The sequence below is a fragment of the Stenella coeruleoalba genome, assembly GCF_951394435.1.
Source record: "Stenella coeruleoalba genome assembly, chromosome: 4".
Classification (NCBI taxonomy): domain Eukaryota; kingdom Metazoa; phylum Chordata; class Mammalia; order Artiodactyla; family Delphinidae; genus Stenella; species Stenella coeruleoalba.
This window is the reverse complement of record NC_137149.1, coordinates 1,382,863-1,400,594: the sequence shown is the minus strand read 5'-3', so window position 1 is coordinate 1,400,594 and position 17,732 is coordinate 1,382,863. Positions and strand designations below refer to the sequence as shown.

Below are 17,732 nucleotides of genomic sequence, written 5' to 3'. Positions count from 1 at the left end.
AGCCTTTCCTGGGGTCGCGCTGTGTCCGGCGGGGAGGGTTGTAGTTTTGCAGCCCCACGGGAGACCCCGAGCTTCCGCGAAGCCAGTGTGGCAGCAGGCCCGGGGCAACAGGTTCCTGCGTAGAGGGTGCAGACCCGGCAGACCGACGAGGGTGTCCGGGACTCTCCCAGCGCCCTAACGGGCCCTCGCACGGGGCCCGGCGGCTGGCTGTCCCACCGCGCTCCGCTTCCTCTCGGCAACGAGTCCGGTCGCGGAGCCCTCATTGGCCGCGCGCCCCGCGGCCGGCCATTGGCCCGCCGTACCTACTTTACATAGACCGCTCTGGGCCAATCGGCGCGCGTCGCCTACTTAACATGCACGCCGGCCGCCAGTCAGCGAGCGCGGGGGCTGGGCCACCACGTGCTGTTGCTAAGCTTGCGCTTCTAAATTGTTACTATCGCGGCGGGCCTATCGGAACCGAGCTTCGCATCTGTCAACATTCTCGGCCCGGCCCGAGGCGTTCGGCCGGCTCCCATTGGCCCCGGCCCAGCCGAGCGCCCGCCCCCGAATCCGGAGTGCCGGCTTCCATTGGCTGCATCGGCCGTCGCTCTCCCTTATGTGTCAATTTGAGAGCCTGAGGCGGAGGGTGGCGGCCGAGCGCACAGCTAGTCCGCGGGAGTCGGGGAAGTGGGGCCGCCGGGCGCGCGGGGCGGTCGGCGAGCGGAGCCGGCCGGAGCGGGCCGGGCAGCGGCCGCCGCCGTCCCGGAGCGCGCGCGTGCGCGCGGTCGGGCTGGTGGGCGGGAGGATGGAGCTGAACTCCCTGCTGATCCTGCTGGAGGCGGCCGAGTACCTGGAGCGCAGGGACCGAGGTAGCGCCCGCGCCCCTTTGTGCGCCGGGCCGCGGGCGGGCGGGCGGGCGGCGGCGGGGCCGGGGTCGGGGCGGGGGCCCGCTGACGGCGCCGTCTGTCCGCAGAGGCCGAGCACGGCTACGCCTCGGTGCTGCCCTTCGACGGCGATTTCGCCAGGAAGAAAACAAAGGCGGCCGGCCTGGTGCGCAAGGCCCCGAACAACAGGTACCGCCCCCCGCGCGGTTTCCCCCGCCCCGGCCCGACACCAGGGCCTTACGCCCCCGGAGCGCCCTCCCCAGCCCAGACCCCAGCCTGTAGCCCGGCTGCCGCCGCGCGGCCCGGCGGCCAGCCTGGAGGAGGAGGCGCGTCCGGGCCGCGGCAGCCCCGCCCGGCCGGCCCCGCCCGCGCCGTCGCCATCTTCCTGCGGGCCGCGCCTCCTCGGCCTCTCGCGTAAACAGTGCCACGCGTACAGCGCCCGCCGCCCGGGGTCTCCTCCCGTAGCAGCTCCCCGCCCCCAAGTTGTTCTGGACTTTTCCGGGCAGGAAAAGTGTTGTCAGGGCCGCTGGCCGGTGCCCCGTGGGTCTGGGGAGACTGAGGCTCGGCGCAGAGCAGCATGGAGCTGCCCGCCCTGACCTCTGCTCGCCGCGGGCGGGTGGGCTGCATCTCTCCGACTGTCTCCGAGGACCGAGCCCCGCTACTGGGCTGAGTCCACCCACCCCCAGGGGTTTGCACGAAGAAGGCAAGAAGGAGCGTGGAGGCCCTGCCCTGGGCCCCCACCCCTCGCATGGTGCCCACCGCCCCCACCCAGCCTCCTGACACAAGTGAAACTCCAGCGATCAGGGTAGGGGCACCCTTCTTGGGTCAGAAGGCCTTTTCTAAGGGACCGGAAGCGGCTGCAGGCTGCTGTGCAGCAGCCTCTCCTGGTGCCAGTAATCCACCCCTTCCTCTGGCCTTGTACCCAAGCTGTGGAATCCCGAAAGCCGGCGTGCACGTCCCTGGGTGGGAGAGAGGACCCTCAGCTAGGGCTCCCATGGGATTCCACTCTCCTGGCTGCCGTGGGGACCACAGCACACCTGGCACGGCACAGGGGCCCACTTCGGCCCTGGACCATGTCACCAGGCTGGGAGCGATACTTCCAGGGGCTTTGGGGCCCCTTGGCAGAGGGTGTGGCTCATTCCTGTGGCCTACTTGTTCTTGGGAAACAGAAAGGCTGGCACAAGAACCCATCTCCTGTGACGTCCTGGCGCCCTGGGCCTGGCAAGGAATTGGTTTAGTCTCCATCTGCTCTGGCTGGACATGCCTCTGAGTCCCAGCCCTTGGTGCCCTGCTGGGGACAGTTTGGGAAAGGACATGCATGGGTGGGGGGACACCACTGCCTCAGGCGTCCTTAGTGAGCGAGCTGGGCCCCTGCTGTTGTTTCTCACTTGTTGGTCCCAAGTGCCCTGCCACCCGTGGAAAACTTTGGGCTGTGACCCTTTACTTCCGTGGTATAGGGTAGCCAGAGCTGATAACCAGAATCATAGCTGAGGTTCTCACACGCGTGCTAGTTAGTAGTCACCCCACCGCCTGAAGGAGATGTTATTTTTGTCTCTACTTTAGGGCTGAGGCTCAGGGAGATTCAACTACTCGCTAGGGCCACCTTCCCATCTCTAGGGCTCCTGTTCTGAGGTGGGATCCTGGCCTCCTACATTCTGCTGGGATGGAGACCTTGAGGGCACCGTGGAGGGACCGAGAGGGTCTCCCAAGCCAGGGTGCACCTCCCTGCTTCTCCTCTGGGTGGAGCCTGGCTCCCCCAGTGCTTCAGGCACCCCACGGCTCACAGGCGGCCCTGCGCGGCTGTCCTGGCCCAGCGGGGCCTCAGCCAGCCCAGCCCAGGGTCCAGAGGATGCAGAGCCCTGACTTGGCAGGGCAGCTCCACACCTCTAAGGCTCTGTGTCCCCTGAGGTGAGGGGAAGGAATGGGCGCAGCAAGGACCAGCATGAGGCGTGAGTCATGGGGCAGAAGGGCAACCTGTGTTGGAGGAGACGGCAGCCTCCACGGTTGCCAGGGCTTCAGCGAGGGCTTTTCGGGGGCAGTGGTTCAGCAGGAGGGGGCTGGAGCCAGCCTGCCAGGGATCAGGTCCTGCAGTGGAGTGGGCAGAAGGGTGCCTACTTCGAGGGGTTGAAGGCATGAGTGAACGGTGAAGCTGGGAACCCACTTAGCACGGCCCTGGCCAGGGAGTCCCTCCCCTCCCCAGGCCACTGTGCTCCTGGGACCTGAGTGACCATCTCCCCACAAGGCTCTACGAGTGTCTGGACCAGGGGAGGGCTTCAAGAGGGCTTTGGCCCCTCTGCGTCCCCCGGTTGCCCAAGCAGCGCCCCGTCCGTCCAGGATGGGGTCCAGCCCAGCCGTGAGGGGCAGGCTGGCAGGCTTCTCTGCACTGAGGGGCACTCGCTGCCCCTCACATCCCTGACAAGCGAGCAGACCCACAGATCCACAGCGCCGGGCTGTGGTTCAGGCCAGCGAGGAGCCTGACGGCTGTGCCCCCTCCTGGCCCCAGCCAGCCCTGGCAGAGGTTCGGAGGCTCCTTGCCCAGCCTATGTGACCAGCAAGGCCCTCGAGGCCCTGGAACCTGGGTCTGGAGGTTCTGAGGCTGCACAGGGCAACCCGGGAGCCGGCCGCCCTGCTGGGCCCCACTTGGCTGTGGTGGGACCGTGAACCGTGGCAGGTGCACAGGCAGGCAGGATGGGCAAGCTGGAGGTAGGGATGGGAGACACCTACTCCTGAGCTCCTGGGGCAGGAGGGAGTGAGGGCAGGTAGGCAGAGGCGGCAGAGTCTCTGGGAAGGAGTGCGGGGTAGGGGTTGCAGGGCCTGCTCTGGGTGTGCTCCAAGGGGACCTGGGTCCTCTGTCCCGTGTGAGGCAGCCTGGGAAGCCTCGGAGCCCTGGCTGGCCCACAGGATTCCTGCCTGGACGAGGAGGGGGACCTGGAAGTGGGAGCTGGCCTGTGCTGCCCCCCTGTCACCGTGCTCCTGCTCTCTGTGGCACTCAGACTCTGTGCTCCTGTCTGCAGGCGGGCAGGGCTTGGGCAGCAGGTGGGGCCGCCGCCCCCAGAGAGGCCAGTCCTGCCAGGCCCTGGCCCCTCAGGGAAGCAGAGGGGCCAGCCTCAGTCTCCCCACTGGCCCAGAAGCATCCCTATCCCAGAGGCCCCCTTAGGGGCTGATCCCTCTGTTGCCAGGTGTCCCCGTTGGCATGGTGGGCTGTGATCATGCAGGTGTATGAGCCGGATGGGGTGGGGATGGTGCTCTGTCTGGTGATACTGGGCCAGGACACCCGTGTCCAAGTCCTGGCCTCTGTGGTCACCTGCCCTTGGCCTTGTGTGCCAGCCCAGGTGGCTCCCAGGACACCACTAGCCTCGGGGACTGGGGAGCTGAGAAGGCAGGTGGCTCAGTGCCCAGGCAGCCTTGGAAGCGCTGGGTGGCTCAGCCCCAGGACCGGCTACTGCGGCTCCTCGGGCCCGGCCCACCCCTTCTGAAAGGGACCTGGACCCTCCTGCCAGCCGGGCACCCTGGACACGGCTGCACCTCTGTCTCTCTCATGTTTGTCATTGGGTGTGAGGTCTTCCAGCTTTTGGTCAGTAGCTACTCACCTGCCCCAGCGCTGCCTGTCTTGGGCCATCCTGAGGCCCAGACGCTCTCCACACTGTCTGCAGGTCCCCGGGCCCCTGAGTAGGGCCCTCATCCTGTGCTCTGATGGTGGGCAGTGAAGTGAGCTCTGTCTTTGTGTCTCTCTAAACAGGTCTTCACACAATGAACTAGAAAAGCACAGGTAAGTGATCTCCTGTTCCGCACGCTCCGCCACGTGAGCCGCCTGGTACATCCCACCCGCCCTTCTGCTGCGGGGGTGCTGTGGCCAGCCGCCACCCCCTCTCCCTGCCTCTGTGTCCTGGCTGTGGCTCAGCACGCTGCCGGGCTGTGCCACCGTCTTGGGAAGGGGCCTCCTTGACGGAAGAGGCCAGGCTCTGCTCTCAGGCATTCCCATGCGAGCAGGCAGGGGTGGGGGGCCAGCCCCTGCTCTTGGGAGCTCAGCCTGGGGTCCGGAGCCAGGTGGGGGTCAGCGACTTGGGGCAGGGCCCCTTGTGCTGTGTGTCATTCAGGGCCGGCTCCCTGGAAGAGGAGCTCTATCTGTTTTGGGGTGTCTGAGCCCTTTTGGGAGCAGGTCCTTAGCCCTTAGGATGCTGGCCTGCCACCAGGAAGGTTCAGCCCTCTTGGACTGGGATCCCTTGTGCCCTGGGGCCTGCCTTCCAAGGAGTTCCCAGTAGAGTCTTGTCCACGGGCAGTGGGATGGGCAGCCAGTGCCTGGCCACGTGGGCCTGGTGGGAAGCTCTGGCCCAGGGCAGGATCCAGGGGAGTCCACTTCATGCCCACCCATCGGCCCCGGGGATGGGTCCATTCTTGTCCTCCTCTGAGGAGTTGAGGGGCTTGCAGTGAGAAGGAGGAGGGGCAGCGTGGCTGCCCAAAGAGCCTCTGCCCCCCAGCCCTAGTCCGCCCAGGACCCTGTGCTCGTGACTGCTGTCCTCTCTCCCTGGCTGGCTCAGCCCGCTGCTCTAGCTGCGGGCCTCCCTCTGCAGTGGGGACGAGGTGCGGTGGACAGGTGTCCTCATGGCCGATCTCAGCCAGGCTGTGTGTGCGTGCAGGAGCCCTGAAGCCAGGCCCAGGGGTGACTCCCAGAGAGATGCTTACGGTAGCTTTCTCCTGACCTTTGCTCCCATCTCCGGAATGGGCCAGTTCTTTCCTCCTTTCTTGGCTTGGGATGGGGTGGGGAATGGGGGTCTGCACACAAGATGAACTCTCCCAGGCTGCCGTGGAGCTCGGCCAGCCCTGTGTCCCCACCCCCATGTCTGCACCCACGGCAGCGCCAACTGCTTCTCCCCTGGGATCAGGGCCTCTGCTGGGCGGCGCTGAGCGGGGACAGAACGCTCTGTTCTCTGGAGGAGCCGCACTTCCTGGACTGTTCCTGTGCGTTTGGGGGGTTCCTGAGAGACCATGGAGGTGGGGCAGGTGCAGGGGCCTCTGTTCCTGGCTGGCCCATAAGCAGGTGTGGTCCGCCCTGAGGAGCCCACAGACCTGGGGCTTGGGACCCTGTTGGGGCCCTCGGTCACGGCTGTACCTGCGGCTGCCTGATGCTGACGCCGGACGCTCCTGGTCGCTGGCCACAGGAAGGCCGTGTGCCGTCCCAAGGAAGGAAGGAAGCACCTGGCTGGGTCACCCGGCTGGCCCCAGGGAGGTTGGCCCTCGATGTCGCCTTCCCTGGGAGGCATGCCACGTTGGGCCTGCGGGACTTCCCCTTGCCGGTGCTGGGAGCTCGCTGGGAGCCAGTGGCCCACCCTAGGCCCACTCTAGCCTGCCCTGTTCCTCCTCCCCTCCCTCCCCTTCCGCTCAGAGAGCAGCTCCAGCTGGTCTGCTCAGGCCAGTGCTTGGCTCCTGACCCCGGGGACGGGTTTGTGACGGCCATGTGTTCCCGCCCAGGCTCAGCTCCAGGCTTTAGCTTTTGTAGGGGGGAGGGGGCCATCAGCATCCCCCTGGCGGGGCAGGACCCATCACAAAGGCCAGCCCAGGGCCCTCAGTGGAGCTGCCCACCTCTCCCCAGCATGGAGATGGTTATTCGGGTCCTGGGTGGGTCCTTCCGAGGGAGGCCTCCTGTGCAGCTGCCCCGTCTGCCTGATGCAGCCATGCAAGACCTCACAACAGCTAGGAAATACAGGGGGACAGGGACGACCGGGCTACCTCACTCCCCGTCCCACCCCCTGAGGGACCACGGGTGGGTGTCCTTGTCGCCTCTTCCCCGAAGCCAGGCTTGGGGAGGTTCAGAGCCTGGCTTTGCCCGGCGGCTGGGGGACCTGATGTGGGAGCTCTGGTCCTCTTCTGAGGAGCAGGGGGCTCTCGGTGAGAAGCTGGGTAGGCCTGCGTCAGGGCTGGGCTGTGGCCAGACGCACGGGCAGGAGCTGCCGTTCACAGCGATGCAGGTCTGCACAGGGTGCCTTCAGGAAGTGGCGGGTTTTCAAAGCTCCCAGGAATGCTGGGCGCAGCTGAGGGGCACTGGTGCAGGGCTGGGGCACTGTAGCTGCTTCAGACGAGGGCCGAGCGCAAGCCTAGTGTAGCCCGGGTCCTTGGCACCCCCTCCAGCGCCAGGGAGGTGGTGGCGATGCCCACTCCCCACAGGGGTGGGACCCTGAGGCTCAGATGGTTGGGGGCCTGCCCGGGGCCCCACTGGAGCTGCTTCCCAGCCTTGCAGCCCCGCTGGACGCTCTCCGGGAGTTGGCTTGGCGTGTGGTCCGGTGTTGAACATGGCACGGCTGCAGCCGGCGGCCTCTCTTTGTCTCTCGAGAAGCCTCTGCTTTATGATTTCTAACGCGGTCTGTTCATGGACGTGCGAGGACCCCCCTGCGCCCCACCCCAGAGACAGCATCCTAGGCAGTGGGGTGGCCAAGCCTGCATTCTCCTCCTCCATGCGGGTACTGAGGGATAAGAACAGAACTTCGTTACCTGCTATTTCCTAACTTGACCTTTCCCCAGACACCCCGCGGGCCCCGTCCACCTGTGTCCGTGCATTCTCCTCGTCCCCTAGGCCGGGTGCCCGCACAGGACATGCAGCTGTACCGCAGGGTTCTGAGTGATGGCTCTCCAGTAAACACAGACGGTGCTGCAGTCTGCTGGGTCTGGAGCCGGGGGGTAGATTTGTGGGGCCGAAATCCTAGACCTAGACATGCCGGTTGAGGGCTTGAGTCGCCTTGGTGGCCCTTCTGAACTTCCCTCCCACCAGGGAAGCCGGAACTGCCCGCTGGCCAGCTCGACAGCTAGTCGCACCTTTTCATTTCAGCCCAAATTACCATCTCTCCTCGGCAAGCTTTCCTGTTCTAGATCGCTGCCAGATGGAGTTGGTTTTGTGTTAGGTGAGCTGTTTGTGTTCTGCAACCTGCCTGTCTGTGTCCTTTGCCTGTTTTCACGTTAAGATCCTCCTCTTTTTCATTTTGGTGCGTATGAACTCCAAATGGCATGAATACTAACCGCTTGTCTTCTACGTGTATTTGCAGATGTTTTTTTGCTGTTACTTGTCGTTTACCTGTGTTTTTTCTTTCATGTACAAATATGTCCTTTTCTGATTGTAAAAGTGTTATGTGGATTTTTTAGCATAGAAAATCTGGAAAGTACGAAAAACGCACAAAGCCGAAGAAATAAACGTTGCCAACCACGTCACGTGGAGACGCGTGCTTCCTGCTCTTCATTGTGTCCCGTGGAGTCTCTCGTGTGCGTCTGTTGCTTTATTTTTTGACCCTATCTTGGGTCAGTTGTCACATAGGTGGTTTTGTGTTCTGATGTTTTCACTTCTGTTCGTGATGTGAAAACGTGGAATATACTGAAACGATGACATGCTTGCCTCTGGGTGGTAGAATTGGGGGGTACTTTTCATTTATTTTTTTCTTTTGATTTGCATCTTCCAATTTTCCACAAAGGTCACGTGCCGTGTGCGTCCTCGAATGGTAGATTGTAAGAATCGCCACTCGTAGGCGAGTGGACGGGGCCCCGCTTGTGAACCTGGTGCGCGTGGTGGGTCGGGGCCTCTGTGAGCTGTGCTCGAGCACACCATTGGCTGGGGGGCTCTGCGCCTCTTGCCCCACAGTCCCAGCACCTTGGAGGCGGGGAGGCTGAGGCTGCCAGGCCCTGGGGGCCACGCGGCAGTGAGCCCCCTGGTGTGCCCCCTTCCGCAGCCCTGTGTGAGCGTGGGGCAGGGCTCCTCTCTGAAGATCCTCCAGCCTTGAGGTGGACCCTGGGGCCTGCTCGGAACGCAGATCCCTGGTGTTCAGGCTTCAGGCCGCTGCTCTGCCTGGCCTGGTGGCCGAGTGCAGCCTCAGTCTCGTGTTCTAGAAGTTCTTTCTAAGGTCAAACTCAGGTTCACCAGGAAAACTCTAGGCCCCGGGTGCCAGGGGCTGGGGTGCCGGGTGGGGAGGAGCTTCGTCAGCAGGAGGGTGCCGTGTGGACGTGGGTGGCAGACGTAGGGCCGTCCTCCCGTCGGGTGGGGCTGTTATCGCTGCTCTGCAGATGGGCTGCTGCCCTGCACTGAGCTGCCCACTCCCTCCCTACGCTTCGGGGGGCCCCCTCTGTCCTAGGGACATGGCCATTGCTGCCCGATTTCCTTCCAGAGTCTAAGGGAGACTGGATTTGCCAGGGCTTTGGAACATGGGGGATGACAGGGGGGCCGCCAGGGTTGGCGTCCTTGCAGGAAGGAGCGCGCCGACAGTGGTGATGGGGGGCAGCGGTTCGTCAGAGCCTCGCGGGGAAGCCTGCCGTGTGCCCTTGCGATCCTCTCATAAGAGCTTCGCCTAAGCAGGGCATCTTTGTTTGGAAACCACCTGGGCAGCCTGCAGGGGCTCCGGTGGGTCACGTGCCATCAGCGTGCTTTGGGGGTGAACCTTGGCCGCCCTGTGCCCCCGCGCCCCCGTGGCCTCTGCCACCCACCCTCCGCAGACCAGATGAGCCAGGGAAGAAGGGCACATCTAGGTCACAGCTCCTCGCCCTGTATGTGAGCAAATGCTGTTGACTCTTACGGTTCCAGTTCCGTGGGAAAACTGCATTCATCTGCGTGGACACGGGGACAAAATCTAGAACGAAGCAGTTTCCAAAGGGGTCCCAGACTCGAGAAGGAGGGGTCTGTCCTTGGCCTTCCCTGACTTGGACGGACTCATGTTTCTGTGGTGACGACAGTGACCAGAGAGCTCCCTGCACTTGGCGAGGTGGGGGACGGGAGGCTTGTAGGGGGCGTCCCTGATCTCCGCCTGGGAGAGCGTGACCAGCACCCCGTGCCTCTCCCCCTCCAAGTTTCCCCCCACCACCTTCCGGACCCCACTGGCGAGGGTGGGGACAACAGGGTGAGCTGGGGCTCTGGGAGCCTGGCTGTAGCACTGGGAGGCTCTGGGGGCCATGATGGGCTGGCTGGCCACACGGGCCCAGCCACAGGCCCCGCCCTTTTACTGGGGCTTCTGGAGGGCCGTGGGTGCCAGGCTGCTCCAGGGGGCTGGAGGCGCTGCCCTCTGGGCTGGGAGGGGAGCCCGGGGAGGGACCCTCAGCAGGTCCGTGCAGGCTTCCGGCTGACCGCCCCCTGCCCCCTCCCCCCGCCCTCCAAAGCTCTTGGGCTGCTGTGCCGCACGGCCACCGTGCCAGGCTGTGCCGCCCCCGCCTGACCGTTCCGTCTCTGGTTCTTTCAGACGAGCCAAACTCCGGCTCTACCTGGAGCAGCTCAAGCAGCTGGTGCCCCTGGGCCCCGACAGCACCCGCCACACCACGCTGAGCCTCCTGAAGCGTGCCAAGATGCACATCAAGGTGAGCAGGGCCGCCCCCGTGCACCCGGGGGAGTGGTCAGAGGGCCTGAGGGTGGGGTGGGGAGCCCGCCCTGCAGGTGCGCAGCGGGCCAGCGTGGGGGGCACGGCAGTGGGAGCCGCTGAGGGTCGAGGTAGCGGCAGGCGCAGGCTGGGTTTTGTGGGGTGGGGGTGGGAGGCGGGGGTGGGCTGCACGTCGCCCCCCGGGCCCTGGGGTGTGAAGTGGCAGCAGCTGGAAGGAAGGCTGGCTCCTTCCATGCCGATGCCACCGTTGGAGGCCGGTGGGAAGCAGACGGCCCCGGCGTGTGCGGAGTTTCTGGGGCGAGGGGTAGGGGTTGCTCTCTAGGGGCTGGCGGTGGGGTGTAGACTGAGTGAGACGCTGCCTGGGGCTGGCCCCCTAAGTCTTAAGACTGAGACCTACTGGGTTGGGGGTCTAGGGACACTTGGGCCAAGCAGGGAAGGTCTCAGTCCTCCCGCCGGCCCCTCCCGAGCCTGCGCAGGTGTGGGCTCCCCCAGGCCCCCGACGGAGAGGCCGCCCCCGACGGAGAGGCCGCGGCTCAGTGCCTGGGAAGGTGTGGAGCAGTTGGGCGGGCAGGGCGGCCGGACTGAGCAAGGAAGAGCCCCTGTGGGCAGGGCTGTTGTCTGGGACGGGTGCCAGGCCACGGCTGGGCGGCGCTGTCCCAGGGCTTCAGGCCCACACGTGACTCGGTTTGGCCAAGCTGGCTGGTGGCTGTAGGCCTTCTGGAGCTGGTCAGCAGATGCAGAGCACGGGGCTGGGAGGTGGCACCTACATAAACTCCTGGTGGGCGCGAGGAGGGGGTGCATCAGGCCTTTGGGGCCCAGGCCGAGTGGGGGATGGGAACCTGCCCTGGCCCTTGTGCCCTGGCGCGTCCCGGTGGCCGGGGGTGCCCCGCCCCGGGCTCACAGCTCCCGTGCCCCCAGAAACTGGAGGAGCAGGACCGCCGGGCGCTGAGCATCAAGGAGCAGCTGCAGCGGGAGCACCGCTTCCTGAAGCGGCGCCTGGAGCAGCTGTCGGTGCAGAGCCTGGAGCGCGTGCGCACGGACAGCACAGGCTCCGCCGTCTCCACCGATGACTCGGAGCAAGGTGGGGACGTGGAGGCCGCCTGCAGGGACTTTGGGCGTGGATGTCGTGCAGCCCTGGGTGGGAAGCTGGGAGGGTGGGGCCGGCCTGGCGGAGGCCCGGGGAGGATGGGTCGAAAGTCCCCGGCATGTCAGAGGCACGTCAGGGCCCCTGTGTGAGGTGGCAGAGGGGACGGGATGAGGAAGGTGAGGCGTGGAGGCCTGGTGACCTGCCCACGTGAGGGCCAGAGCTAGGCTCGGGCCCGGCAGCGTGCCTCGGGAGGCCTGGCTGGCACTGGCACGGCGTCTGACCCCACCCCGTCTGTTCTCTGCAGAAGTGGATGTAGAGGGTGTGGGGTTCGGCACCGGCGAGCTGGACAGTGTTGGCAGCGGCAGTGACGTGGACGACCACTACAGCCTGCGTGGCGGCTGCAGCCACGGCAGCTACGGGCCCCCCTGCAGGCGGCCTGGCCGCCCCGGCCTCTCGTAGGCCCTGCCCTCTGCTCCTCGGCCCGCCTGCCCGCCCGCCCGCCCAGCCGAGCGTGTCAACCCTCCGGTCCTTGAAGTCTCTCCACGGGCCCACTGCTGTGCCATTCTGGAAGCTCCGGCTGCCGCCTGGGCTGCCCGCCTCCGCCTGCCTGCCGGTCAGGGCCTGCCGCGCCGCCCACTCCTCCCACCCAGGCAGGGACCCCTATGGGGAGGCGGGGCCCAGCTCCCGGGGCCCGGAGCCCAGCATAGCCGCCCACGGTCTGTTCTCAGATTCCTAATCATTCCAGAAGTATTAAACATCATTGCTGCAAACCTCGGCGGGCGCCGTGTGAGGGGCTTAATGACCACCTCGGGGAGCTCAGACCCCAACCCCGGCCCCCAGGAGAAAGGAGCGGACCGAGGAAGGAAGGAAGGCGCGGCTCTCCGTCCATCCGTCCGTCTATCTGTCGGTCCACGTAGGCTCCTGAGGCGTGGACAGAGGGATCCATGAAGGGCGGGACTCGGGTGAGCACCCTGGGGCAGGTGGGCGGACGGGGGCCTTGGCACCCCCAGGTGTCAGGAGCCAGGGCTGGGCTTCTGGGGGCTGCCAGGCTACCCCACTCCGATCTGGGCAGCTTCTGCTCTGTTGTTAGATCCCTCAGATGTACACACGCATATGCACCTAGGCACACACGCCTGCCCGCACACACGTGCACACATGCAGACACACGTGGTCACTGGACCCAGAGGTCCTTGGGAGCCAGAGGGCGCATGTCCTGGGGCCTTCAAGGGTCAGTTGGGCAAATGCTGGCCCGTGGCCTGTGCCTGGCTCCCCCCCCCCACCCCACCCCCCGGCTCCCCTGCCCAGTCTGGCCAAGGCAAGGGACCTCTCCTCCCAGCAGGGGCTGAGGAGTGCTGGGGGCTATGAGTTGAAACCACTGGGTCCTCAGAGGGCTTGCTTGTTTCCCTTTAAAAGACAAAAACAAAACAAAAAGTTGCTGCACTGCCCAGAAGCCCAGAACGAGGCTCCCGGGAGAGAAGCTTTTCCCAAAAACCAAGGAGAAACATTTTTAAAAAGAGAAAGAGGCCGTGATGCCGGTGTGTGCCGCCTACTTCCTGTACGAGATTTTTCTACTCTATTTTCCTAGCCGTTATCGCGTCCTTGTTTGCTGAGGGGTGGGAGCGACCCAGCGTCTCAGGGACTCGTCTGTCTGTCACCGTTGTCCAAGCGTGCCTTGTGTCCCGTGTCTGGCTCCACCTGACCGCCACCACCAGCATCTCCCGCGTGGCTCACGGGACGCCCCCAGGTGCCCTCCTGGCCTCCTCCCCGTGGGGCGCCCCTCCTGGCAGCCAGGCCAGGCCAGGTCAGGTCGGCGGCTGTGCAGCAGCAGGGCGGCGCTCTGTCACCTGGTGGGAGGGGCCGTGACCTGTGCAGCCTGGCCTCCTTGGGGCCGGGGCGGTGTGTGTGGGGTGTGGGTGCGGCCGCTACCGGAGAAGTAGGTTCCTCCCTGCACCTAGCTTGAAGCCTGCCTCCTCCCGACCTGAGCAAGGGCTCCGGGTGTCAGGCGTTGGCAGCTGCTGAGGACAGCTGTTCACCCTGGGCGGTCCGGCCTGGGCATTAGGAGGCTTCTCCTGGCCTTTTGTCCCTGGGTCTTTGTCCCCGGGGACCACACAGCAGCGTTCAGGTGGAGGGCTGTTGGGCTGACTCACAGCGTCGGCCTCCCTGTCTGGTGCATTGCAGACGATTTCCAGATCGCAGGGGCAAGATTTGTGTTTATCTTTGTCACGCTGACGGACACCCCAGGTGGGTGGCCTGCTGAAGCAGAAAGGGATCCCTGGAAACAACTCTGGCACAGAACCTGCCCTCCACGGGCCGGGGATGGCGGTGGAGAGCAGGCTTGTCGGGGGGCGGTGCACGCGGCCGGGGAGACCATCCGAACGTTTTGCCGGTGGTTGCAAGGCAAAGCGTTGTGTTGGCACCTCCTTCCGGCGCCCTCGGGGTCCCCTGGGGTCCAGCGTGCCCGGGAGGGGCTTCCGCCGTCTGCCAGAGCACGCCCACTGAGCGCTCCTTGCGAGGACCCCGCACCACCTGAGCGGGGCAGGAACACCCATGTTTAAGAGCCTTCTTCAGGAGATACAGCTCCAGGTCCCCGGGATGGCCCGTGTTCTGAATTCTTAAAGCATCCATTCTCTAGCCAGCCCCGACACGTGGGGGAGGTCCTGCTCCCCTCTCTGGCCGGCAGAATCCTACCCAGGTGACTAGCTGTGGCCCTCAGCCGACCTTCCGGGCAGCTCAGCCCATGGCTTTTCAGGCCTCGGTTCCCATGTGGACCGGGGAGTTGGCCTCACTGGCCATCCAGAGGTGCTGGGGTCCCAGATGCCACTCCTCGCCACCAGCAGACACCAGTGAGGGTCTGGTGCTAGAGCTACTCACGTACCCACACCCCTCCTCCCCCGGCCCTCGGCACAGTCCCTGCTGCTGGCCAGGGGGACCCACGGGGTTGTTAAGAGCAAACCTGAGTGTTGTGGGGCCCGTAGAGAGCCAGCGGGACCAGAACAGGGCCCCAGGCGTCCTGTGCCCTCTCTGCGTGTGCCCTCCCACGCCCACCTGGGCCTCGGTGGACGAGAGCTTGGAAGCCCAGGCTCAGGTTTGGGTCTGCGCCCTCACTGTGAGGCGGCCCTCAAGCCTCAGTGCAGGCCCAGCCGGCTGGGGCGGCTGCAGGAAGGCTCTCCCCCCACCCCACCCCACCCCACCGTGGGCCCTGACTCTGTGACTCTGCCCGGGCAGAGCGGGTCTCAGAAACACGGCGCCCAAGCTCACTTCCTCGGGCGGATGGAGCTATGGCCCCGAGGGCCCCCGCCCTCGTGTCTGCCCCAGACAGTCCCCACCTGCTGGGTGGGAAGGCTCCTGCACTCTCCACCCTGTCTCTCTGGGCCAGCTAACCGGGTCCCCGCCACGGCCGTGCACAAAGGACTCTGACCACACGCAGCCACGTCTTGGGCGGTAGGGCAGGTTCTGCGCCAGAGTCTGGGGCCGCCCAGGGGGCCTGGTGCTGGCCAGGTGGGCATGTTACAAGAGCCACGCTGGACAGAGATGGGCCACCCACCCGCCTGTTCACCGGGAGGGACTGTGCTGTACCGTTCTGTCTTTGTAACATAAATACAGATTTTTATACCTCACCTCTCTGGCTTCCGGTTCTTTCCATCACCATGTTGGGCTCCCCTCCCCTCGGCCTCCATAGGGAGCCTGAGCCCACTGGCGGGCTTGGTGGTCCTTAGCACCCTGCCCATAGCCTTGGCTTTCTGGGAGTCCCAGGAGACCACGGGCTTCCCAGAGGGCTAGGTCGGGTCCCAGGAGACCTACTAGTCGGCCACCAAGACCCCACCATCACAGCTGCCTCTCTGGACAGTCACCTGGAGATGAAGGTGGGGGTCAAGGTGGAAGCCCCGCCCCCCCCAGCCTTGGCCTGTTTGCCAAGCAGGAGCTCTTGCCGGCCTCAGACTTTGCCTCTGGGGCTGGGGCACTGCCCCGTGAGGACAGCTAGGCCCTCAGGGTGCTCCGTGCCAGCCAGGTGTCCTCTGCTGGTGCCCGCAGCCCACCCGCGCGTGTCTGTGCCCTTTCTGCACAGCGGCTGCTGGCTCTAAGGGCTGCAGCTCGAGAAACCCTCCTTGTCCCCAGGACGTCCTGTCATGCAGGGTAGGGGTGTGAAGCGGTGTGGCCCCAGGGAGCGCAGCCTGGGGAGGAAGTGCCCACCCAGAGTCGGGCAGCCAGGATGGGGCTTTCCCGGGGACCGGGGCTGCCATGCTGGGCTCAGGCACGGCGCGCACAGGCGGCTCCACGAGACCTGCCCGCGGGTTTGGTGCGCGTCTGTGGGAGAGGACCTAGAGGGACGCTGGGGCATCTGACTTGTCCTCCCTCCCCCAGCAGGAAGCAGTATTCTGGCCTCTTGAACCTGTGTGAGTCCCCTGGGGGCACCTCTAGAAAAGAAGGGAATCCTACTTGGGATGCAGCTGGGGCCTTGAGCCGCCAGGACTCGGGCATGAATGTAAGTGGGAGTATTTGAATCTAAATATTACTATGACTTTAAATCACCATCACTTTTTATTGAGGGCGTCAGGGCTAAACACTTGAGGTAGTTAGCACCTGAGGTCCTCACCCTGGGCCTGTCTCACAGGCAGCTGAGTCTCAGGGAAGGTGCCTGCCTTAGGTCGCCCGCCGGAAGGTGGTGGCCCTGGGACCCGACCTAGCCCTCTGGGAAGCCCTTCCACGGCCCAGTGCCATCTCTGAGTGTCAAGCCTGGATTATAGCAAGTACCACCCACGCCCCAAGCGGGAGGACACCCGCCTCAGTCTCAACCCTCCCGCCCACGCTCTCCTTGGCAGCCAGATGGCTTCTGGTGGTCCTGTTGCCCCCATCGCCTCCAGGATCAAAGCCAGGTGCCCTGCCCTCTCCCCACCCACTCCTGTGCCTTCAGCTCAGCCCGAGCCCACCCCGGCTCCCTCCCCCGTCCCTCCACACTCACCAACCCCTCGGCTCCCAGCTCCCGGTTCCCAACTCCTCTGGGAAGTGGGTCTTCCGATCGCACTTTTGCTGGGGTTATGGCCGCCCAGATCGGTGCTGGGGTAAGCTGGCTACTCAGTGGCCAGGCCCTTTTCAGGCTGGTTCCTTCCCTCCTTTCCCAGCTCCTCGCCAGGCCAAGCCTCAGGGCACACTAGCCTCAGAGGGATCTTTCCAGAATGTCACTGGGATTATCTTCTTACCCGTCTAGTTTGCGGTCGCTCTCAACCCCTCCGTCCTCATTGCCTGCCGGCTCCTCAGCCTGTCCTGGTGATCCTTAGGAGCTGCCAACCCCCTCCAGGTGCCTCGCTGCTCCCACCCCCGCCGGGTCGTCTCGGGCAGCTCCTCACCCCCAGCCACTCAGGAGTTTGAGGACTGAGTTTTCACCTTCGCACATGATTGTCAACGTGATGGAGGACAAACGCGCTCTCCTCCCACCCTCCTCCAGCCCCACAGTGTAAGGTACACAGTGGTGTTCTTCTGAAGGGGAAGGACCAGGAGGGAGAAAAGGAACCAGACCCACTTCTTACTCAGCTGCACACGGACAGTCATGCAGACTCTGGCTCTCCCTGGCCATCAGGCCCCAGGCGTCTGCCCTCCAGGCTGCTCTCTGCCCTACCCCCCCATCTTCACCCCCAACCCCCGCCAGTGCACAGGATGCTCCCAGCATCTGTCTCTTGCCACCGATGGTCACTTTCGTGACTGCAGAATCGAGCTTCTAACACTGTGTGAGAGTGTCACTCCCCCACCTGAAGGATGGACTCCCACCACCGTCACTGAAAACTATCCACACATCTGAAAACAAAAGATCTTCAACATCAGACTGCAGTTTAACGTATCTGAAAAGAAATCGTCCAAAACCTAAAATTCTTTTTAATATCAATAGGGGAAAAATGATTTCCACAGGAAGAATGGAAATAACAAACACACTCACATTGTGGTCTGTTTAGTCCAACTGAGTCTCACGGGCTTTCGCAGGGAAGAATCATCACCGGTTCCCTTTACCTTTTGACTCCCTAGGTTCTCCACTAAAAGCCCAAATGATTTTGATTGGAGGAAAGAAAGCTTGTCCTGGGAGTACGTGTAACACGCTTGCTTTCTTAAATTCCGAATGCAGCCTCAAGTAGAGAAGTACCCTAATAACTCCAGTTCTCAAGGAGAACTTTCTGAGTCTGGGTAGTTAACCCTCTAGTATTTGTCATTTGTACCCTGGAGGCTAACACCGTTGTGATTTTTTACTTTTTATATTTTTAGGGCTTTTTTTTTTTTTTTGACTCCACGAACATCTTTCAGGCAAATAACTGCGGTCAGCATTTCAAAGTCATACGCGGAATTTTGTGGGCCCAGGGAACGACGCAGGAGTCACTAGGAAAAGTGGGCTGATAGTTCAGCCTCCGTGTGCTGGGGTCTCACCCTCCCACGTCCCAGGGATCTTTCATGAAAGCAGCC

General features: G+C 64.2%; 1 protein-coding gene across 1 annotated transcript; it reads left to right on the top strand.

Moving 5' to 3' along the window:
* The first annotated feature begins 643 nt into the window (after nucleotides 1–643).
* On the top strand, nucleotides 644–14,905 carry MXD4 (MAX dimerization protein 4). The gene is made up of 6 exons (XM_079920893.1): nucleotides 644–848; nucleotides 953–1,052; nucleotides 4,603–4,632; nucleotides 10,067–10,181; nucleotides 11,120–11,282; nucleotides 11,593–14,905. The coding sequence occupies exons 1-6, from the start codon at nucleotides 785–787 to the stop codon at nucleotides 11,745–11,747; spliced, it is 627 nt and encodes a 208-aa protein (XP_079777019.1). The 5' UTR covers nucleotides 644–784; the 3' UTR covers nucleotides 11,748–14,905.
* Nucleotides 14,906–17,732: the final 2,827 nt, after the last annotated feature.

What these genes read in the sequence shown, in the direction of transcription:
- MXD4 (XM_079920893.1), top strand. Translation starts at nt 785, where the DNA reads ATGGAGCTGAACTCCCTGCTGATCCTGCTGGAGGCGGCCGAGTACCTG. An exon ending in CGCAAGGCCCCGAACAACAG is followed by an intron (nt 1,053 to 4,602) that starts GTACCGCCCCCC and finishes CTCTCTAAACAG; the next exon opens with GTCTTCACACAATGAACTAG. An exon ending in AATGAACTAGAAAAGCACAG is followed by an intron (nt 4,633 to 10,066) that starts GTAAGTGATCTC and finishes TGGTTCTTTCAG; the next exon opens with ACGAGCCAAACTCCGGCTCT.